General features: G+C 33.9%; 1 protein-coding gene across 4 annotated transcripts in view; it reads left to right on the top strand.

Annotated features, from left to right (window-relative positions):
- Positions 1-19,966, top strand: part of LOC119874467 (UDP-glucuronosyltransferase 2A1) — an 84,772-nt gene that overhangs the window by 49,292 nt on the left and 15,514 nt on the right. Inside the window, exon 4 of one of the 4 annotated variants that reach the window (XM_038556238.1) lies at positions 1,796-2,427. The exons of 2 other annotated variants lie outside the window; for them this stretch is intronic. In XM_038556238.1, the coding sequence (XP_038412166.1) occupies positions 1,796-2,427 (632 nt within the window). Of the gene's footprint in view, positions 1-1,795; positions 2,428-17,321; positions 18,108-19,966 lie in introns of those variants that run through there. One more of the 4 variants, XM_038556235.1, reaches the window with a different exon arrangement.

Raw genomic sequence — 19,966 nt, 5'->3', positions numbered from 1 at the left:
TGTCTCCTTTTTATTGAAAGGTCATGATAGCAACAGATTTATGAAGATGCATCAAATTCTTTTCATTAGGCCTATTTTAATGGTCATCAGGGTGTTTGCTGTTGGGCTTCAAAATCTAAATAATTTCTAAAGTATAGACATTATATTCAAATTGATGCTGACTCTTGAAAGGATGCAATTTTAATAATTCTAAAAGCATCGCTTCTCTCTTTCCTCTTTCCTTTTCTCTTTCTGGTCTTTTTGTTACTTAAAGGCCTATAATTAGTCAATTCAAGGACAACAGAGTGGGAATAGAAAACAAACCACTTAATTTACATTCTCAATTCCTGATTTCTATCCTTTTAATGACATTATTTGTTCTTATTTTCTCTTTTTAATGGCAATCTCTAATGATTATAACTTTTAAAATAGCATCATTACATAGTTGTCCTTGTTCAGTTTGGCATTTACTAAGAATCTCAACAGATAATTATTATTGTATCTATGTCTAGTTGTCATTCTCTAGCTAGCCTATTGGCTTACTGATCAATCGACAAATTTATTAAACTACAAATATTATCAAACTTTTGTTCTGAATCAAGCAGTTTACAAAGAAACTTTACAGATCATATTGCTAATCCACAAAGTAATATAACAAATTAACATCATTATTTCTCACGTATGCATGAGAAGGCTAAGGGTAAAGGTAATTTCCCAGGGTCACAAAACTTGTAAAAGAACAGTTTTTTGAATAAAGAAAAAGAAAAAAGAAAAATTTTTGAATCTGGGGTTGTTGAATTCTAGTGTCTAGCTAATTTAGGCTACTACATAGCTCTTAGTGAAAAGCTTGTGGTACTAGGCCCTAATCTTCTTGATCTGTATATGGACACGTCATGAAAGAAAGTGACAAATTCCTTGCAATGAGGAGATGATTATCAATATGCTTTATCAGAGAAGAAAATTCTCCTCTGCCAAATGTGTAGTAATTTGCTCTATAATTCAATTAATCTAAAACATCTTGAAATGTTTGAGAAAAACTTCTAAGTGAAGATTATTTTTGGTTTTTCTTCCTAAATATGAGCCATGGGGAATTAATAATAATGCTGGTCATTATACATTGCCAAAGTTGCAAAAACTTACAAAGATGAGACATAATCCATAGAAATCCAGCAACTTCTCAAATGATGTTATGATAATAGTCCCAATTGCCCTACTTTGTCATATATTTTTGGGTATGCAACTCAACAATAATTTCATTTTCTATGAAATAGAGCAAGTAATTTATGCTACACAAGATTCTGGAAAGGACTGAATTAAATAATGTATGTAAAAATGCCTTGTAATAAGACATCTATCTTGAAGTTACAATAAGTTTTGAGAAAGTGGCTTTAGCAGTAAGAACTATTATTTTTGTTTAACCTAATTTTAGGAAAGATAAAGATACATTTTTATAATTATTGTCACATAGTACACAGACACCAGGCTTATAAATTGACTTCCTTTCAAATGGGAATTTATTTATTTCTGTTGTTAAAATAATAACTTTAATGCACATAAAGGTTTGAATTATATTGTTTTCCTTTTAACCTATAGATCAATTGACTTATGAATGAGTGTATCCATCACTTTAAACATTATTTTATTTGAAAAAAAAACCCTAAATATACTTTGAAAATTTCTTTTTATCTTGAAAGATCTACAGTAGGATGGTTTTAATAATGGATATCACCATGCCTAAGAAGTTTGTCCAGCTGCTGGTTTTTAATTTGACTTTGACTGAAATTGTTTTAAGTGGAAATGTGCTAATTTGGCCAACGGATGGTAGCCATTGGTTAAATATTAAGATCATTCTAGAAGAGCTGATTCAAAGAAATCACAATGTGACTGTACTGGCTTCATCAACAACTCTATTCATCAATTCTAATCCTGATTCTTCTGTGAATTTTGAGGTAATACCTGTCTCCTTTACAAACGACAACTTAGATTCCTTAATTGAACACATGATAATGCTATGGATAGACCACAGACCAACTCCTCTCACACTCTGGAGTTTCTATAAAGAACTAGGAAAACTTCTAGATACTTTTTTTCGAATCAATATACAAATCTGTGATGGAGTATTAAGCAACCCCAAGTTAATGGCAAGACTTCAGAAACGTGGTTTTGATGTGTTAGTAGCAGACCCAGTAACTATCTGTGGGGACCTCGTTGCTCTGAAATTAGGAATTCCATTTGTGTATACATTGAGGTTCTCTCCAGCTTCCACAGTTGAGAGACACTGTGGGAAAATCCCAGCACCTGCCTCCTATGTACCTGCAGCTTTGTCAGAGCTCACTGACCAGATGACCTTTGGTGAGAGGGTTAAAAATACTATCTCTTATCCTCTGCAAGACTACATATTTCAGTCCTACTGGGGAGAATGGAATTCATACTACAGCAAAGTTCTAGGTAAGTCTCTAAACTATTTTCATATTAATGTCTCCATATACTTCATTTATTCTTGTTGGTAATACAGCAGAAGTTTTCCATCCCACTGCACATGCCAGGCTGAAGTAAATACACACATTATATATAAAACCCTCATATAAGATCATCCTTTTTGGATAAATTCCAAATATAGAAAATATAATGGTGATACTAATATGTATTCTAATGCTTCAGTGCAAATAATCTTGTGCCTATTTAGGTAATGTCTTTTCAATGAGTAAATCAATCCTTGAATATAAATGAAAGTGCCTCTACTAGGATGAATCGCGACACAGATAAAAAAATACCTGGCAAACATTTTGAAGTGATACATGATTTCCTTTCCCTCCGTCATTCCTCATTCTCTTCTTTGTCTGCAGAAAACTTTCAAAAAGCCTAGGACTGGGCATTGGAAAGCTGACTTTATAACCCCCCAGCCCCCCAAGTCCCCCCAAGAGCCACCACTCTCTCCCCAGTATCTCTCCAGCCTTAAGCTCCTCTGGGTGCTTACACTAGCATGGCTCCAACTTAAATTTCTCTGTATCCAGGCACCTGGGTGGCTTAGTGGTTGAGCGTGTACCTTTAGCTCAGTGCATGATCCCAGGGTCCTGGGATCCAGTCCTGAATCAGGCTCCGTGAAGGGAGTCTGCTTCTCCCTCTGCCTCTCTGTGTCTCTCATCAATAAATAAATAAAAGTTTTTAAAAAAATAGATGATAGATGATAGATAGATAGATAGATAGATAGATAGATAATAGATTTCTCTGTATTCTTCAGCAATCCTCAAGTCTCCTTGCTTCACACATTCCTTATGAGGATCAAATAAAATAATGCAAAGGGCTCTGGTTTATTTATCTTTTTGATCTCTTTCTGATCCTCATGAACCTTCCTTCATTTTTCTATTTTCTTCTCTCCCGAATGGTTTTTCTCAGATTTATCAGGTATTAATTAACAAGTATTAATTAACAGCAGAAATTAACCATTAATCTTACCAACACTAGTTTCTCAGCTTTCCTCCCTCCCACTCTTTATTTATTTTCCTTTCTTTCTCCTTCCTCTCTTCTATCCCTCTCTCTCTCTCCCTCTCCCCCTTCCTTCTTTTCTTCTATCATGCTTTCCTTGTGAAAAAAAAAAAAAAAGTATTTATTGAACACCAACCTGGTACCTGCCTCTTTTTTAGGTACAGTTGGCAAACATCAACATCTACACTCCCCATAGAGCTTACATACTAGTAAGAGCATACAGAAAATAAAGAAATAAAATGTAAGGTGTTAGACTGTGATATATGCTATGTAGTAAAATAAGAATAGGTAGTTCTGGGAGCAGGGTTACACTTTTAAATACAGTAGCAAGGAAGTTCTCAAAGGGTGACATTTGAATGAAGACCTGAGGGCAATGAGTATGAGAGCCATTGGGATCCCTGGGGGAAAAGTATTTTAGACATCCATAAGAACAAGTAGAAAAATCTGTGGCAAGCCATAGAAGCAGGAATATCCTCACTGTTATGTGACCTTTATCTTACTTTTCACAAGCAGAATTTGTATATATATATTTTTCTTTCCTGGATTTTGGAATATTCTTCATCCAATTTTCCATCACTTACACTTTTAAACTTCTTCATAGAGTCATCTAGAAGGAAGAGATTAAACATACCACGCATATATAAATAAAATATATGCAAGATAATTAAAATTTGTGTATACTTTTGAAGATACTATGATTAGAATTTTGAAAGCAAAATTCTGTGTTTTTATATTCATCATAATGTCACATAACTACATTTTCTTTTTCCTGGATTCCAAATTTCATGACTGAATGACATATTCTGATTTAAATTTAGATATTAACTTATGATTATTTTCTAAGGCATTTGAAATGTGTCCTATAATAATTGTCTCTGCTCATATATGCATCACATACCAACTACTATAGGTATTGAGTGAGTTAACAGTCTCTATTCCTTAAATAAAGGAATTACGAAAAGCAAGGTGGTGAGGGTTCTTGGAAAGTACCTGGGATTCTGAGTTCACATTCCATTTACTGTGTAATTTCAGGCAAGTGACTTAAATTCTGAGTCACAACATTTCTACTCTTTTAAAAGGGGATAATTATATCACTGTGCCCTTTAGGATGATCATATGACACCATATAGATGGATGTCTTATGTCAATTATAAAGAACCACACTAATGTTAAACATATTTTGCATATATGTGTGTGTGTGCCCGTGTGTGTGTGTGTGTGTGTGTGTGTGTGCATGTGTGTATGCAAAGAATAAATGGCCTCTGGGGTATACTAAATCTTCCTTCTCAGAAGGAACCATGACAGGTTATATAATGTATGGAAAGCCTTTGTAAAACAGAATGTTCTCAACTTCTCATTTTCACAGGATCATAATCTAGTTTCAGAAATCTCACATTCTGAGAGATTAGATATCTTATTTACTTAAATCCTCTATACGCCTCATGTTACTAAACATACTTGAAGGACAAGGAACTGCCTTGGATATTTTATTTCAAATTAAAGCATTGGGGGTGATATAATCCTATTAAGTCTTTTGTTCACATTTTTAAAGTATTAGGGACACCTGATAGCTGTAAACTGATACTGAAATAGAGAAGGTAGTTTACATTTGATATTATTAGCAAACATAGGAGAACACAGGAGATTTAATAACATCAAATTTCTGAAATTTTCCATCTCCATGTCTATTCTTTAGTCTGTGGGAAAAATTGACTGGAAAATTAGCATGTTTATAGTGATACAGGAAAATCCCAAATATCTATTCTGAAGGAAACAAGTTAGAAGGAAATATCTAACTGTACTGGTTAAAAATCTTACCTCCTTCTCTGATGACTTTCAGTCATCATTCAGTTTTCCCTCCCTTCCCCTCTGATCCTCTGCCCTGTTTCTTATATTCCACATTTGAATGAAACCATATGATAATTGTCATTCTCTGATTGACTTATTTCACTAAGCATAATACCCTCCAGATCCAACCAGGTCAATGTAAATGGTAAGTATTCATCCTTTCTGATGGCTGAGTGATATTCCATTATGTACATATATATGCTATAGTAAAAGAAGCATATAACAAGTTATAAATAAAATTCTTTTCCATCTTCTTTATCTATTCATCTATCAATGGACATCTCAGATCTCCACAGTTTGTCTATTGTGGACATTGCCTCTATAAACATTGGGGTGCAGGTGCCCCTTCGAATCGCTACATTTGTATCATTGGGGTAAATACTTAGTAGTGCAATTGCTGAGTCGTAGGTTAGCTCCTCTTCCCGAGGAAACTTCATCTCATTTTCCAGAGTGGCTGTACCAGCTTGCATTCCCACTAACAGTGTAAGAGGGTTCCCCTTTCTTTGCATCCTCACCAACATTCGTTGTTTCCTGTCTTATTCATTTAAGCCATTCTGACTGATGTGAAGTGGTATCTCATTATGATTTTGATTTGTATTTCCCTGATGATGAGTGATGTGAAGCATTTTTCATGTGTCTGTAGGCCATTTGTAGGTCTCCTTTAGAGAAATGTCTGTTCTGTTTTCTGCTCATTTCTTGACTGGATTATTTGTTCTTTGGGGGTTTAATAAATCTTTATTGATCTTAGATACTAGCCATTTATTTGATATGTCATTTGCATATATCTTCTTCCATCCTGTAGGTTGCCTTTTAGTTTTGTTGACTGTTTTCTTTGCTGTGCAAATGCTTTTTATCTTGAAGAAGTCCCAATAGTTCATTTTTTCTTTTGTTTCCCTTGCCTTTGAAGACATGTCTAACAAGAAGTTGCTGGCTGAGGTCAACGAGGTTGCTGCCTGTGTTCTTGTCCAGGATTTTGATGGATTCCTATCTCACATTTAGGTCTTTTATCCATTTTTATTCTATTTTTGTGTATGGTATAAGGAAATGGTCCAGTTGCATTCTTCTGTATGTGGCTATCCAATATTCCAAACACCATTTGTTGAAGAAACTGTCTGTCCTTTTTCCACTGGATATTCTTTCCTGATTTGTCAAAGATTAGTTAACCATAGAGTTGAAGGTCCATTTCTGGATTCTCTATTCTGTTCCATTGACCTATGTGTCTGTCTTGATGATGACAGCTTTGCAATGGAGTTTGAAGACCAGCATTGTAATGTCACCAGCTTTGGTTTTCTTTTTCAAAACTCCTTTGGCTATTCGAGGTCTTTTCTGGTTCCATATACATTTTAGGATTATTTGTTCCAGCTCTGGGTAATCTATCTTTTGAAGTAAGACATAAATCATAATTTTACAGCTTACTGAAGTTTCAAAGCGTGAAACTACCCATGCAACGAGCGCCCAAATCTAGAAACAAAACATTATACCCATAACTCCTCTTTCTTCTCATGCCAGTCCTTACAACTCCTAAGGATAACCACTTTCTTAACTTCTAACAATACAAGTTAGTTTGGCGTGATTTTAGACTTTAACCACACATTGTGTACTCTTGTATTTTGCTTCTTTTGCTAATGTTTTTATATTCACCTAAGTTGTTGGATATAGATATAGTTTGTTCATACTCAAAGTTACATAGATTCTATTGAATTAATATGCTACATTTTATTTACCCATTTTGCTGTTGACAAACATATGGACTATCCTGGTTTTGGCTATTTATGATAAACATTGCTATGAACATTCTTGTACATATCTTTTGGTGAATATGCGTGTGTCATATCTGAGTGGAGTGCTAGGTCATAGGATATGTATTTGTTTAGCTTTAATACATACTGCTAAAATCTAGTTTCTCTCAAGTGCTTGTGCCAATTAATAATCCCATCAGCCATTTACTAGGATTCCAATTGTTTCTTATTCTCACCAACACTATGTATTTTCTTTTTGCCTTCTGTAAAAGAGTATAACCATGCGGTTAATGTGCAGGGTTATCTCATTTTTTAAAAAGATTATGAGCTAATTTATACGTGGTAAAAGTTAAGTGCATAAAGTTTGCAGTGTGATGTGTTTTGTCAAATTTAAGTATCTCTGTAACCAGCACATGAATTAATTTCTGGGATCTCTTTTCTAAAAAAGCTGGTCTCCAAATCTTTTCAGAGTGAGTAACTCCTATCGTTTGGTTTTCATTCTTCATTCTGATTGACTTTTATTTTCCTTTTGTGAGCTTTTTAAAAGCATTCTCTAATAACTTGAACTCTAAAAGCAACACGATTACATTGCCACTCATGTTCAGTTTGTGCTCTGTCAAGCAGCTCTGGTCTAGCTCTATTTAGTGATTCTGCAGCAAATGCTCTTGCTAATTGTACCATCTTTACTATTAACTTATTAAAGTTACTCTTATTAAACACGTACCAAGAGCTTTGATAGGTACAATACAGAGATTATTACTAATACACACACACACACACACCAAGAATGATCATTATCTTTTACATTGGAGCCTTCAAAATTCAGAAAGATTAGGCAACTTTTCTGAAATCACAAAATATGTAACTTAACCAGATAAAGACCGCATGTATATTGAATCCACTACATAAAGAAATTTATATTCCCAGGAATAATTACCACCCCCTAATTTCCAGGATTTTAAATTGAGAAGTCATAGATGGGGAAGAGAAAGAAACAAGTCTGCCAAACTCCCACTGTTTGCTTGGTGATCTGGTGTTTCCTATGAGCATTCTCTCCCCCAACTTTCCTGAGGGCACTGTTGTGACATTATTTCAACTTGACAGATTTTGTTTTGCAAGTTAAAAATCTTTGAATATTTTGGTAACATACTGGCTGTCTTGTCACAGAGAAGTGTGTGGTCTCAAGTTTACAGAACTTTGCTCTGTCTTCATTGAACAGCATACAGGTCCTGGGTACCCTTGGCCTCTTCTGCTTGCTTATGTTGTTATAAGAATTTTGAAATAATTTTAACTAGCTCTAGAGGAGAAAAAGAACTAATTATTTTCACTGGCATACAATTAAGTGCAAATATTTGGTTTAAACTCACATTTTTATGAATCACCATTTCAAGAATATATTAATAATAATAACAATTATTATTTTACTTTAAAAATCATCTGTGTGTCTTCTGGAGTGCTTACCGATGTTTCTTATATAAAGGTTTTACATATTTGTTGTTAAATTTCAGCCAACTGATTTGTTTTGTTGGTGGTGCTATAAATGAGTTCCCTCTTCCTTTTCTCTGCCACTGGCCATTGTATGTATACAAAAATCCTAATTATCATTCAATTTCAATTTCATATCCTCATATTTGTCCATATTATCCTGTACTTTACAATAGTTATCTAGACACAGGTTCATTAAACTGATACTAGAAATAAATTACATCTCCCTTTCTAATTCCTATGTCACTGGTCCCCTTCTCTTGTCTAATGTTACTTCTAATAAATTCAGACTTTTTAAATAATAGTGAAGATAATTGTCTTTATCTTTTATTTTTAAATTTAATTGAAATAACTAAATTTTATTCATATCATTTTTGTATATATCATTAATATTTTGCTGGATATATTTTTATTGATAGACAAAGGGCTGGATAGAAACAAAATTAAAAATATTCCACTTTTAGGCATTTCTTTAAGATTTTAGTACCATATCATAAACATTTCATGAAAATAACCTCTGTTTTCCTTCTTTTCCCATGCCTGTAATACTTTAAGAGCTCTTTTATTTTTGATATTTTAAGGTTGAGTATAATTTTCTATTTTTTTCTCCAAATTTATTGAGATACAATTGACAGGTAATATTATGTAAATTTAAGGTGTACAAAGCAATGGTTTGATAGATCAACATATTGTAAAATGATTATTACAGTAAAGTTAGTTTTAACATTTCTATCACCTCATATAGTTAGCAGTTGTGTGTGTGTGTGTGTGTGTGTGATGAGAACTTATTCTTTTTTTTTAAAGATTTTATTTATTTATTCATGAGAGACAGAGAGAGACAGAGAGGCAGAGACACAGGTAGAGGGAGAAGCAGGTTCCATGCAGGGAGCCCGACATGGGACTCAATCCCGGGTCTCTAGGATCAGGCGCTGGGCCGAAGGCGCTAGACCGCTGAGCCACCCGGGCGTCCCCAGAACTTACTCTTTTTTTAAAAAAATATTTTTTATTCATTTATTCATGAGAGACACAGAGAGAGAGGCAGAGACACAGGCAGAGGGAGAAGCAGACTCCACACAGGGAGTCCGATGTGGGACTCGATCCGAGGACCTCAGGATTATGCCCTGGGCTGAAGGCAGGCTCTAAACTGCTGAGCCACCCAGGCATCCCCAGAACTTATTCTTTTTTTTTTTTTTTTTAAAGAGAAACCACTGAGTATATCATTTTATTCTCCCTTTTTTTTTTTCTTTTTTTTTATGATAGTCACAGAGAGAGAGAGAGAGGCAGAGACATAGGCAGACGGAGAAGCAGGCTCCATGCACCAGGAGCCTGACGTGGGATTTGATTCCGGGTCTTCAGGATCGCGCCCTGGGCCAAAGGCAGGCACTAAACCGCTGCGCCACCCAGGGATCCCCCAGAACTTATTCTTTTAGCAACTTTCAAATAGATGATGGAATATTGGTAACTATAGTTACCATGTTGTACATTACATCTCCAGAACTTACTTATCTCATAACTGGAAGTTTATAACCTTTGGTCACCTTCACTCATTTCTCTGCCTCTCAGTATCCATTCCTGGCAACCACCATTCTACTCTCTGATGAGTTTGGCTTTTTTTTTTTTTTTTTTTTTAATTTCCATATACAGGTGAGATCATATAGAATTTATCTTTCTCTGTTTGACTTGTTTCACTTAACATAACACTCTCAAGTTTCATCCATGTTATTTGGTCACCTTCACTCATTTCTCTGCCTCTCAGTATCCATTCCTGGCAACCACCATTCTACTCTCTGATGAGTTTGGCTTTTTTTTTTTTTTAATTTCCATATACAGGTGAGATCATATAGAATTTATCTTTCTCTGTTTGACTTGTTTCACTTAACATAACACTCTCAAGTTTCATCCATGTTACTGAAAATGGTACGTTTCCCTTCTTTCTTATGTCTACTTTTTTTATTATGTCTACTTTTTATTTCATTGTGAGGCATATATATATATATATATATATATATATATATATATATACACACAATCATAACTTCTTCATTCATCTGTCAATGGACACCTCAGTAGTTTCCATATTTTGTCTGTTGTGAGAATGCTGCAATAAACATGAAAGTACAAATATCTTTCCAAGACAGTAAGTTAATTTCCTTTTGATATATACCGAGAAGTGAAATTGCTGGCTCATATAGTATCCCTATTAATTTTCTATTTAATTTTCTGAGGTACATTTCTACATTTACTTTTCCCACAGTGGCTGAACCAGTTTACATTCCCACCAACAGTGCATAAGGGTTCCTTTACTAAAACTTTGCCAACACTTATTGCTTATCTTTTTGATAATAACCATTTTAACAAGTGTGAGATGATAACTCATCATGGTTTTAAGTTGCGTTTCCTGGTGATTAGTGATATTGAGCACCTTTTCATATACCTGTTGGCCATTTTTATGTTTTCTTTGGAAAAATATCTCTTTAGGTCTTCTTCCCACTTTTAATTGGATTATTTGAGGTCTTCTACTATTGAGTTACATGAGTCTCTTTCATATTTTGAATATTAACCTTTCATCAGATATGTGGTTGCAAATACTTTCTCCCATTCTGTAGTTTAGGTTTCCATTTTGCTTCTTTTGCTTTGCAGAAGCTTTTGAGTTTGATGTGGTACCAATGATTTATTTCTGCCCTTGTGGTTTGTGCTTTGGGTTTCATCCATAAAATCATTGGCAAAACCAATACCAAGAAACTTTGGTTCTATGTTTTCTTCTAGGACTTTTATGGTTTCAGGTCTTATATTATTTTGAGTTAATTTTTGTGAGTGGTGTGAGATAGGGATTCAATTTCATTCTTTGGCATGTGAATATCCAATTTTCCCAGCTTCATTTATTGAAGAGACTATCTTTTCTCTATTAAGTATTCTTGGTTTCCTTGTCAATTGTTAAGTAACCATATATGTATGGGTTTATTTCTGAGTTCCCAATTCTGATCTATTGATCTATGTGTCTGCTTTTATGTCAGTATCATATTATTTTAATTACTGTACCTTGTAAATATAGTTTAAAATCAAGAAATGTGAGGCCTCCAGCTTTGATCTTTTTTCTTGGAATTACTTTGGCTATTCAGGGTCTTTTGTGGTTCCATACAAATTTTAGTATTGTTTTTCCTATTTCTATAAAAAAATGTGATTGGAATATTGATAGGGATTTTACTGAATCTACAGATTGCTTTGGTAATGTGGACATTTTAACAATATCAATTTTTATAGTATGAACACAAGAGATCTTTCCCTTTATTTGTGTCTACTTCAATTTTTTTCATTGATGTTTTAAAGTTTTCCATGGTCAATTAGAGGTCTATATGTGAGACCTGAAACCATAAAAATCCTAGAAAAGTGCACCATTTGAAATTTCTCAGACATTAGTCATAGCAAAATTTTTCTAGATATGTCTCCTAAGGAAAGGGATAAAAAGCAAAAATAAACTATTGGGACAACATCAAAATAAAAAGCTTCTGCATAGCAAAAGAAACAATCAACAAAACTAAAAGACAGCCTACTGAATGTGAGAAGGTATTTGTAAATAATATATTCAATCAAAGCTCAGTATCCAAGATATATAAAGAACTTATACAACTCAAAACCCCAAAAACAAATAATCCAATTTAAAAATGGGTAGAAAACATGAATATCTCCAAAGAAGACATACAAATGGTCAAGACATATAAAAAGATGCTCCACATCACTCATCATCAAGCAAATGCCAGTTAAAACTAGGTGAGGTGAGGTATCATTTCACATCTGTTAGAATGGCTAAAATCAAAACCACAAGAAAAAAGTCTTGACAAAAAGGAACCCTCATGCACTGTTAATAAGAGTGAAACTGGCATAACCACTGTGGAAAACAATATGGAGTTTTCTCAAAAAATAAAAAAATAGAATTACCATATGATCTAGTAATTCCACTATTGAGTATTTACTTAAATATTTTATTTTATTTATTCAAAAAATATATGTACCCCTATGCTTATTGAAACATTATTTATAATAGTCAAGTTATGGAAACAACTGATGTCCATTGAAAAATGAATGGATAAAGAAAATGTGATTTATTATATATATATATTATATATATATATAATATATATATATCATATAATGAATGTAATACATGTATACACATACACAGTGGAATGCTATGCAGCCATGGGAAAAAAATGAAATCTTGCCATTTGCAACAATCTGGATGGTTCTAGAGACTATAATGCTAAGTGAAATTAGTCAGAGAAAGATAAATACCATATGATTTCATATACATGTAGAATTTAAAAGAGAAAACAAAGAAAGAAAGAAAAAGGAGACTTTTAACTATAGAGAACAAACTGATGGTTACCAGAGGGGAGTTGATGGGGTGGGGGAGGATGGATGTAATAGATGAAGGGAATTAAAAGTACACTTTTCATGATGAATACTGAATAATGTATAGAATTGTTGAATCACTATGGTATACTTGAAACTAATATAATACTGCATGTAAACTATACTGAAATTAAAATAGAAAAATAATACAGTTTTCCAGGTACAGATCTTTCACTTCCTTGGTTAAGTTTATCCCCAAGTATTTCATTATTTTTGATGCTATAGTAAATAGCATAAAAATAATATTTTTAAATTAATTTTACAGCTATTTTGTTAGTATGTTAAAACAACTGATTTTTGTATGGTGAGTGTGTATCCTGCATCTTTATTAAATTCATTTATTAGTTTTAACAGACTTCTGGTGGAATCTTTAAAATTTTCTATATATAAAAGGATGTCATCTTCAAGCAGAAAAAAATTTACTACTTCTTTTCTAATTCAGATGTCTTTTATTTATTTTTCTTGCTTGACTGCTTTTACTAGGACTTCCAATATTATGTTGTATAGGAATGCTGAGAGTAGGCATCCTTCTGATCTTAGAGGAAAAGCTTTCAGTCTTTCACTATTGTGGATGATGTTACCTATGGGCTTGTTATGATTTTCTGTAAAATATCTTGAGCTGGGGAACTTATTGCAGGAGAGTGTTTGTCAATATTTATACTTCCTAAAATTTAGAAGTTTCTTTTTCTACTTCTGTCAATTTTGGTTAATGTTAAATAGGATAGATAGGTAGATGATAGATAGATAGATAGATAGATAGATAGATAGATAGATTATAGATAGATAGATAGATAGATAGATAGATAGATAGATAGATAATATAATTTTATCCATCTTTAAGTTGTCAAATATATTTTCTTAGAGTTCTAGCTTAAGTGACTAGCTTTTTAGTGTCTTCTTTTTATTATTTTTTAGATTTATTTATTTGAGAGAGAGAAGAAAGAGAGAGAGAGAGATGGCACATGAGCCAGGGGAGGGGTAGAGGGAGAGGAGGCAAGAGAGGGAAAAAAATCTCAAGCAGACTTCTTGCAGAGCATGGAGGCCAATGAGAGGTTCAATTTCATGACCTTGAGACTATGTCCTGAGCTGAACTCAAGAGTTGAGTTGCTCAACCAGCTGAGCCACCCATGAGCCCCTTAAGTGTCTTCTTTACATCTTCTTTCTTTACATTTTTAAAGTTCTTTTTTATTATGATTTTTCTGCTTCCCCTATAATGCATTCCCATTTGCAGTCATCTCCCACACTGACTCTAGTCTTGGCTATTTGCCTTGCTTTGGCCTATGTGACTTTAGTGAATGTAATACATGTGGCAGTTTACTCTCTTTGTTCTGTGATATTTAAAAATATGTATATTAATGCAAATATTTATTCAGAATAAGAAATCTTCACAAAGGATTCATTTTGTGAAAAAAGACAAATGCCATAAGTATCACAGAATTCAGAAAAATAACATATTTTTGAATTTACTTCCTGACATTTCTTTATAATATTTTTCATTACTTTTTTGGCTGAATATTCTTTAATTGCCATATTCACATGACATTTTATAATTCTGTTTTCTATAGAGAATAAGGATAATTCAACATGCTCCGTAGCATGCTTGATCAAAATTTATTTTACACTATTGATAATTAAAGAAAAAAAATTTTCTGCTTCACAACTTGCTTTTGGGTCCTATCAGTTGAACTTTCAGGATTATTGCCAAATTTGAGAAGATATTTGTAAAGTTTCTTTTAAAAGAGTTGTAAGGTTTGAAAGAACATTCCATAGACCAAATTCTGGCTTGCTCTGTATAATTTTTTTAAATTTAAAACATTTTTATTTTTATGTTTTTGTTAAGGTATAATTAACATTCAGCATGTTAATTTCAAGTATACAATATATTGATCTAATATGTATATATTGCAAAGCAATCACCACAGTAAGTCTTGTTATTTCTGTCACTATACATACTTACAGAATTTTTTTGTGTGATGGAAGATTTACTTCCTTAGCAAGTTTCAGATATGCAGTACAGATTACTAACTATAGTCGCTGTGCTATGCATTACAGCCTCATGACTATTTATTTTATAACTGGAAGTTTGTACCTTTTGATTCCCTCTACGCATTTCACTCACCCCGTCTCCAGCAACCAGCAATTGTTCTCTGTACCCATAGGCTTGTTGCTGTTGTTGTTGTCGTTGTTGTTAGATTCTACGTATAAGTGAGATCATATGGTATGCGCCTTTCTCTAACTTGATTCATTTAGCATGATGTCCTCAGGGTCCATTCATGTTGCTGTGAACTTTTTGTGTTGTGATTTAAACTTCTAGCATGCTGAATGGTGAGGGACACACAACTCAGAATACTCACCCACAAAGATATCAGCCAAAACATCCATATGACCCATAGGATCAGCTAGCACTTGGATAACTCAGATTCACATGAGCATGAACAAGGTCAGCCCAGGATAGCTCTGCCTAGCTAGATCAGAATTGTGAGCAGAGTCAAAACTAAATAGAAAGTTGTTGCTTTAAGACTATAAGGCTTTGGGAAGTCTGTCATTTGATAATAGAAAACTAATAAAAAAGACTTCTAGTTTTGAGATACTCCATCTGTTAAATCCTGGGCCTGTACTTTGCTTCTACTTAGACATATGCACTCTCTTTTTTGCACTTCGTTATCCAGCGATCTGCTCTAAATGTTTAACAAGTGGCTTTCTGTGGTGTAAAAAGGGGAATAAACCACTTTTATATAGCATTTATTAATATCTGTGGTGTAACTCCTCCTACCTTGACTAATTTCAAGCTCTTGGTGATGTAATGACCAGCTTAGAAAAACACATACAAATTAACAATTAACTTCCATTAGCCTGTAATAGTCAGGTCTAGATAACTTTTGGCAGATCCATTGATACCAGCTTTGATATGCACAAAGTTCATGGACACAAGTTTTATTATGCTGGAAAATGTTATACTCTCCAATACATGCTGCAGACAAGCATTAGGGCCTATAAATATTATACCCAGAAACAAACATAAGCACATACAAATTCTTTGCTTAGTAAAACAGAAGCTTCTCTCTCGGAGAAATCTATTCCCCAGGAGAAATCTTGGGCAATAAGTAAATGCCCCTCTTTGTTGTTCATTTCTATAGCTATGACACTCCCATCTCTACTCATATATATTATCAATATACGCATTTCCAACATACATCGTTATTTACTCTTCAGGAAAATTGTTAGTTTTAAATATTTCTGAAAGGTCAAATGGGTAGAATAGCTCTCCTTTCTCAGCATCTTCCAAGATACTACTAAAAAAACATGCTTCTGGAAAGATCATTTTCTAGGGGAAAAAAATATGCCATCTAACAATCTTTCTTTCTATACCACGGAAATCCTATTTATTTATTTATTTTTAATGATTTTATTTTTATTTATTCATGACAGATACAGAGAGAGGCAGAAACATAGGCAGACCAAGAAGCAGGCTCCCCAGGGGGAGCCCAATGTGGGACTCTATCCCAGGACACCGGGATCATGCCCTGAGCCAAAGGCAGACGCTCAACCACTGAGCCACCCAGGCATCCCTCAAGTCCTATTTAGAAGCTAGAATAGTTTCATTATAGGACACATATGATCATTTTCTGAATCTCATTTGCAAATCTGAGTAGACTTCTTTAATGGAAATTAAAATGGAACCCAAAGTACAGCACACAAGGCTCTCCAAAGTGTCCTGCTTTAAATAATATTTTCCTTGTCTGCAGTGTCCTATGTTGGCTTTCACTCTAAACATACTGAACTGATAACTATATACATAAATGGTCATGATTCCCATATCAGCATTCTTTTTTTCCTTTTCTTCCATTTACCTTCAGAACCCTCCTTCTGTCACTTTTGCTTCTGGGCTCCGGTGAAATGCACCCTCCATCCTGCAGCTTTGTGTGAATTTTTTCACATTGGAGTGACGGCATCTTCTGGGGCCCTGAAATACTGTACTTTAATATACTATTTAGCATTATCCTCCTGTTACTACGTGATGTATGCATCTTATCCATATACGAGCATGTCAAAGCTTACATTTTTGTTTCCCAAATTATCAATCATCATGTTCCATAAGATGTACCACATTATTTACTAGACTTGCTTAATTGGGTTCTTCTATTACATTTAAACATTGTCAATTAAAATATATTATTTTTATTTTAATATATTTAAAATGAACTCCTAAAATACTGCAGCCATTTCTTCAAAACATTTAAATATTTCATATCTCCTCTTGGACAAATACTCTATAGGACTGTGCCTCGTCAACAATGACAAAGTGCTCTACACATAGTGTCATTTCTTAACTCTAGAAATTAATTTTTAACTTGATCTGTATCTAAATTGCCTCTTCACTCTGTGCCCAGCAAACATTTAACTTCTGTAGAGCAGTGTGTAAGGAACCTACTGTCATGATGTCTACAAAATGGATTTCAGCAATTGTGCTGCTGCAGCTCTGCTACACTGGCTGTGGATTCTGTGGGAAGGTCCTGGTGTGGCCCTGTGACATGAGCCATTGGCTCAATCTAAGGATTATTCTGGAGAAACTCACAGAAAGGGGCCATGAGGTGACTGTGTTGGTGTCTCCACAGAGTTTCATCATTGACTACAACAAGCCTTCCACACTGAAATTTGAGGTGATCCCTGTGCCACGCGACAGAGAGGCTGCTGAAAAATCACTAAATGACTTTTTAGACATAGCTACTAATGTTATGCCAACATTGTCACGCTGGCAGTCAGCATTAAAACTGCAAGAGTTCTTTCATCAAATAACAGGAAACTTAAAACTCCTATGTGAGACTGTAGCCTACAACCAGTCAATCATGAAGAAACTCCGGGAAGCTAACTACAACGTAATGGTCATAGACCCTGCATTACCCTGTGGAGAGCTGATTGCTGAACTACTGGGGGTCCCTTTTGTGTACACACTAAGGTTTTCTATGGGTGACACTGTGGAAAAACACTGTGGGAAGCTTCCAGCTCCACTTTCCTATGTTCCTGTTACCATGGCGGCACTAACAGACAGAATGACTTTTCTGCAAAGGGTAAAAAATTTAATGTTCTCCATTTTCTTTAACTTATGGATCCACCAATATAACAATCAGTTTTGGGACCAGTTTTACAGTGAAGTATTAGGTAAGAGACTGCTTTTCATTCTAAAATAGTCATGTAAAGAAACAGGTGGTTTAAGAAAAGTCTGGGAAAATGAAAAGGGCATATTCTTAAGAGTTTCAATTCCACATAAACCTTTATAAATAATAGCAATGAACATTATCCATATTCAATTGAAAGGGGTGAGGCAAGAAATATCTTGGTATGGTTACCCTTTCTTTACAGTCATCTAACCAGTTTGTACGGTACCCTGATACTTAATAGATTGTTATCAAAACAAAATACAAAACACACTAATAAGTGTCAATCTAATGGAAGATATATTTTTTTTATCAGATATAGGATATCACAAATGAATCTTGTATACTGAGTTTTCATAATGGAGGAGATTTGGCTTTTTATTGGTCAAAGAGTGCAATATTTGTTGTAAGAGTAAGATAATCCTCTTGCCTCATTACAGCCATAAACTGAAGCCTAAACTATATGAACAGTGGGATTAACTTTGGCATATATAATTTCCTTTGTCTGAATTTTGACCCACAAATTTTGAGACTCCTGGATTATTACATTTAAAATGTATATTATTCTCCTCTTGGACCAGAGTCTTTGCCATTCATATCTCTTTTTTAAATGTTGGTTGAAACTTCATTAGTCATACATGAACTGTTTGATCATAGCTGGTCATACTGAAAAGTTTTCCAGATGCTTTATACTCCTTAAGTGAGTACTACACAGAACCTGAAAAATTCAATGGAAAACTAAGAAACCTAATGCTTGAGTTGTTGAAAGATAGCATTTTTTTAAGTTATTAATTAACATATTCTATTTTTAACTGCTTACTTTTTCTAATAAGGAATGGTTTTGCTTTGCAAGTTTCATATGTTTGGCTGTCATTTGATTCCATCAACTGAGGTTGGCTTCCACTTCCAACTATTTTTGAGAATCTTGGTGTTGCTAGGGCTGGTTTCTCTGGAGGCCTGTCCTCCTGGATTGTATGTGGCCATTTTGTTTTTGTTTTGCTATGTCCTCTCATGGTCTTTTCTCTGTGCCTATGTAAACCCAATGTCTCTTCTTTTTCTTATAAAGAGACCAATGACACTGGAGTAAGCCCCACTCTTGGACCTCATTCTAATATAATTACTTCTTTAAGGTATCTAACTCAAAATATAATCAGATTTCAACATGAATGTTAGAGGAACACAAGTCAGTCTGGAACACTGACTTTCCAATAGATACCTTGTTTCACAAACAATATATTCAAAGGAATCCACTTTAAAACTCCATAGCTTTATACATGATTTAAATTTATACTGTGCTGATTTCACCACAAATAATTTGAGAACCAGGAAGCACAACCTGGGTGCAGACAGTGCGTTGGGTTCTATGGATTTAAAGTAAAGAAGAAAGGATTTTGACCTCAATTCCATTCTCATAAATAAATGCAAGACATAGAAAAATAAATATATTCTGATAATAAAAGAAACTTTTCCAGTGCTATCGATAAATTTTTGGTGCATTTGTCATATTATGCATAAAGGGGAAAGTTATAGGATTCTCTGTGCATAAATATTATGGAATAGATGTAATCCTTAGGATCTATGGCAAATTTTTAACTCTGTCATCTTTAGTAGGCTTGTTTGTTTGTTGTATGTACTTTTGTTGATTTTCAGTCCTGTATTCTCTTATCTTCTTTATTAGAAAAATCTGAATATACCATGACCATAACTTCCGTGTCAATCTCGTAACAAAAATAACTAATAAAATGGCTGAAAAATTTAAACAGAACAAAATTATATATAATGAATATAATTGGCTTCGTATTTCTCTACATAAGCACTATGAATATTCTTGTCTTTACGTGAAGATATTCATTAAACATATTT

This window comes from Canis lupus, chromosome 13, assembly GCF_011100685.1.
Source record: "Canis lupus familiaris isolate Mischka breed German Shepherd chromosome 13, alternate assembly UU_Cfam_GSD_1.0, whole genome shotgun sequence".
NCBI classification, from domain to species: domain Eukaryota; kingdom Metazoa; phylum Chordata; class Mammalia; order Carnivora; family Canidae; genus Canis; species Canis lupus.
The sequence above is the reverse complement of the archived record's forward strand: the minus strand, read 5'-3'. Positions and strand labels throughout refer to the sequence as shown.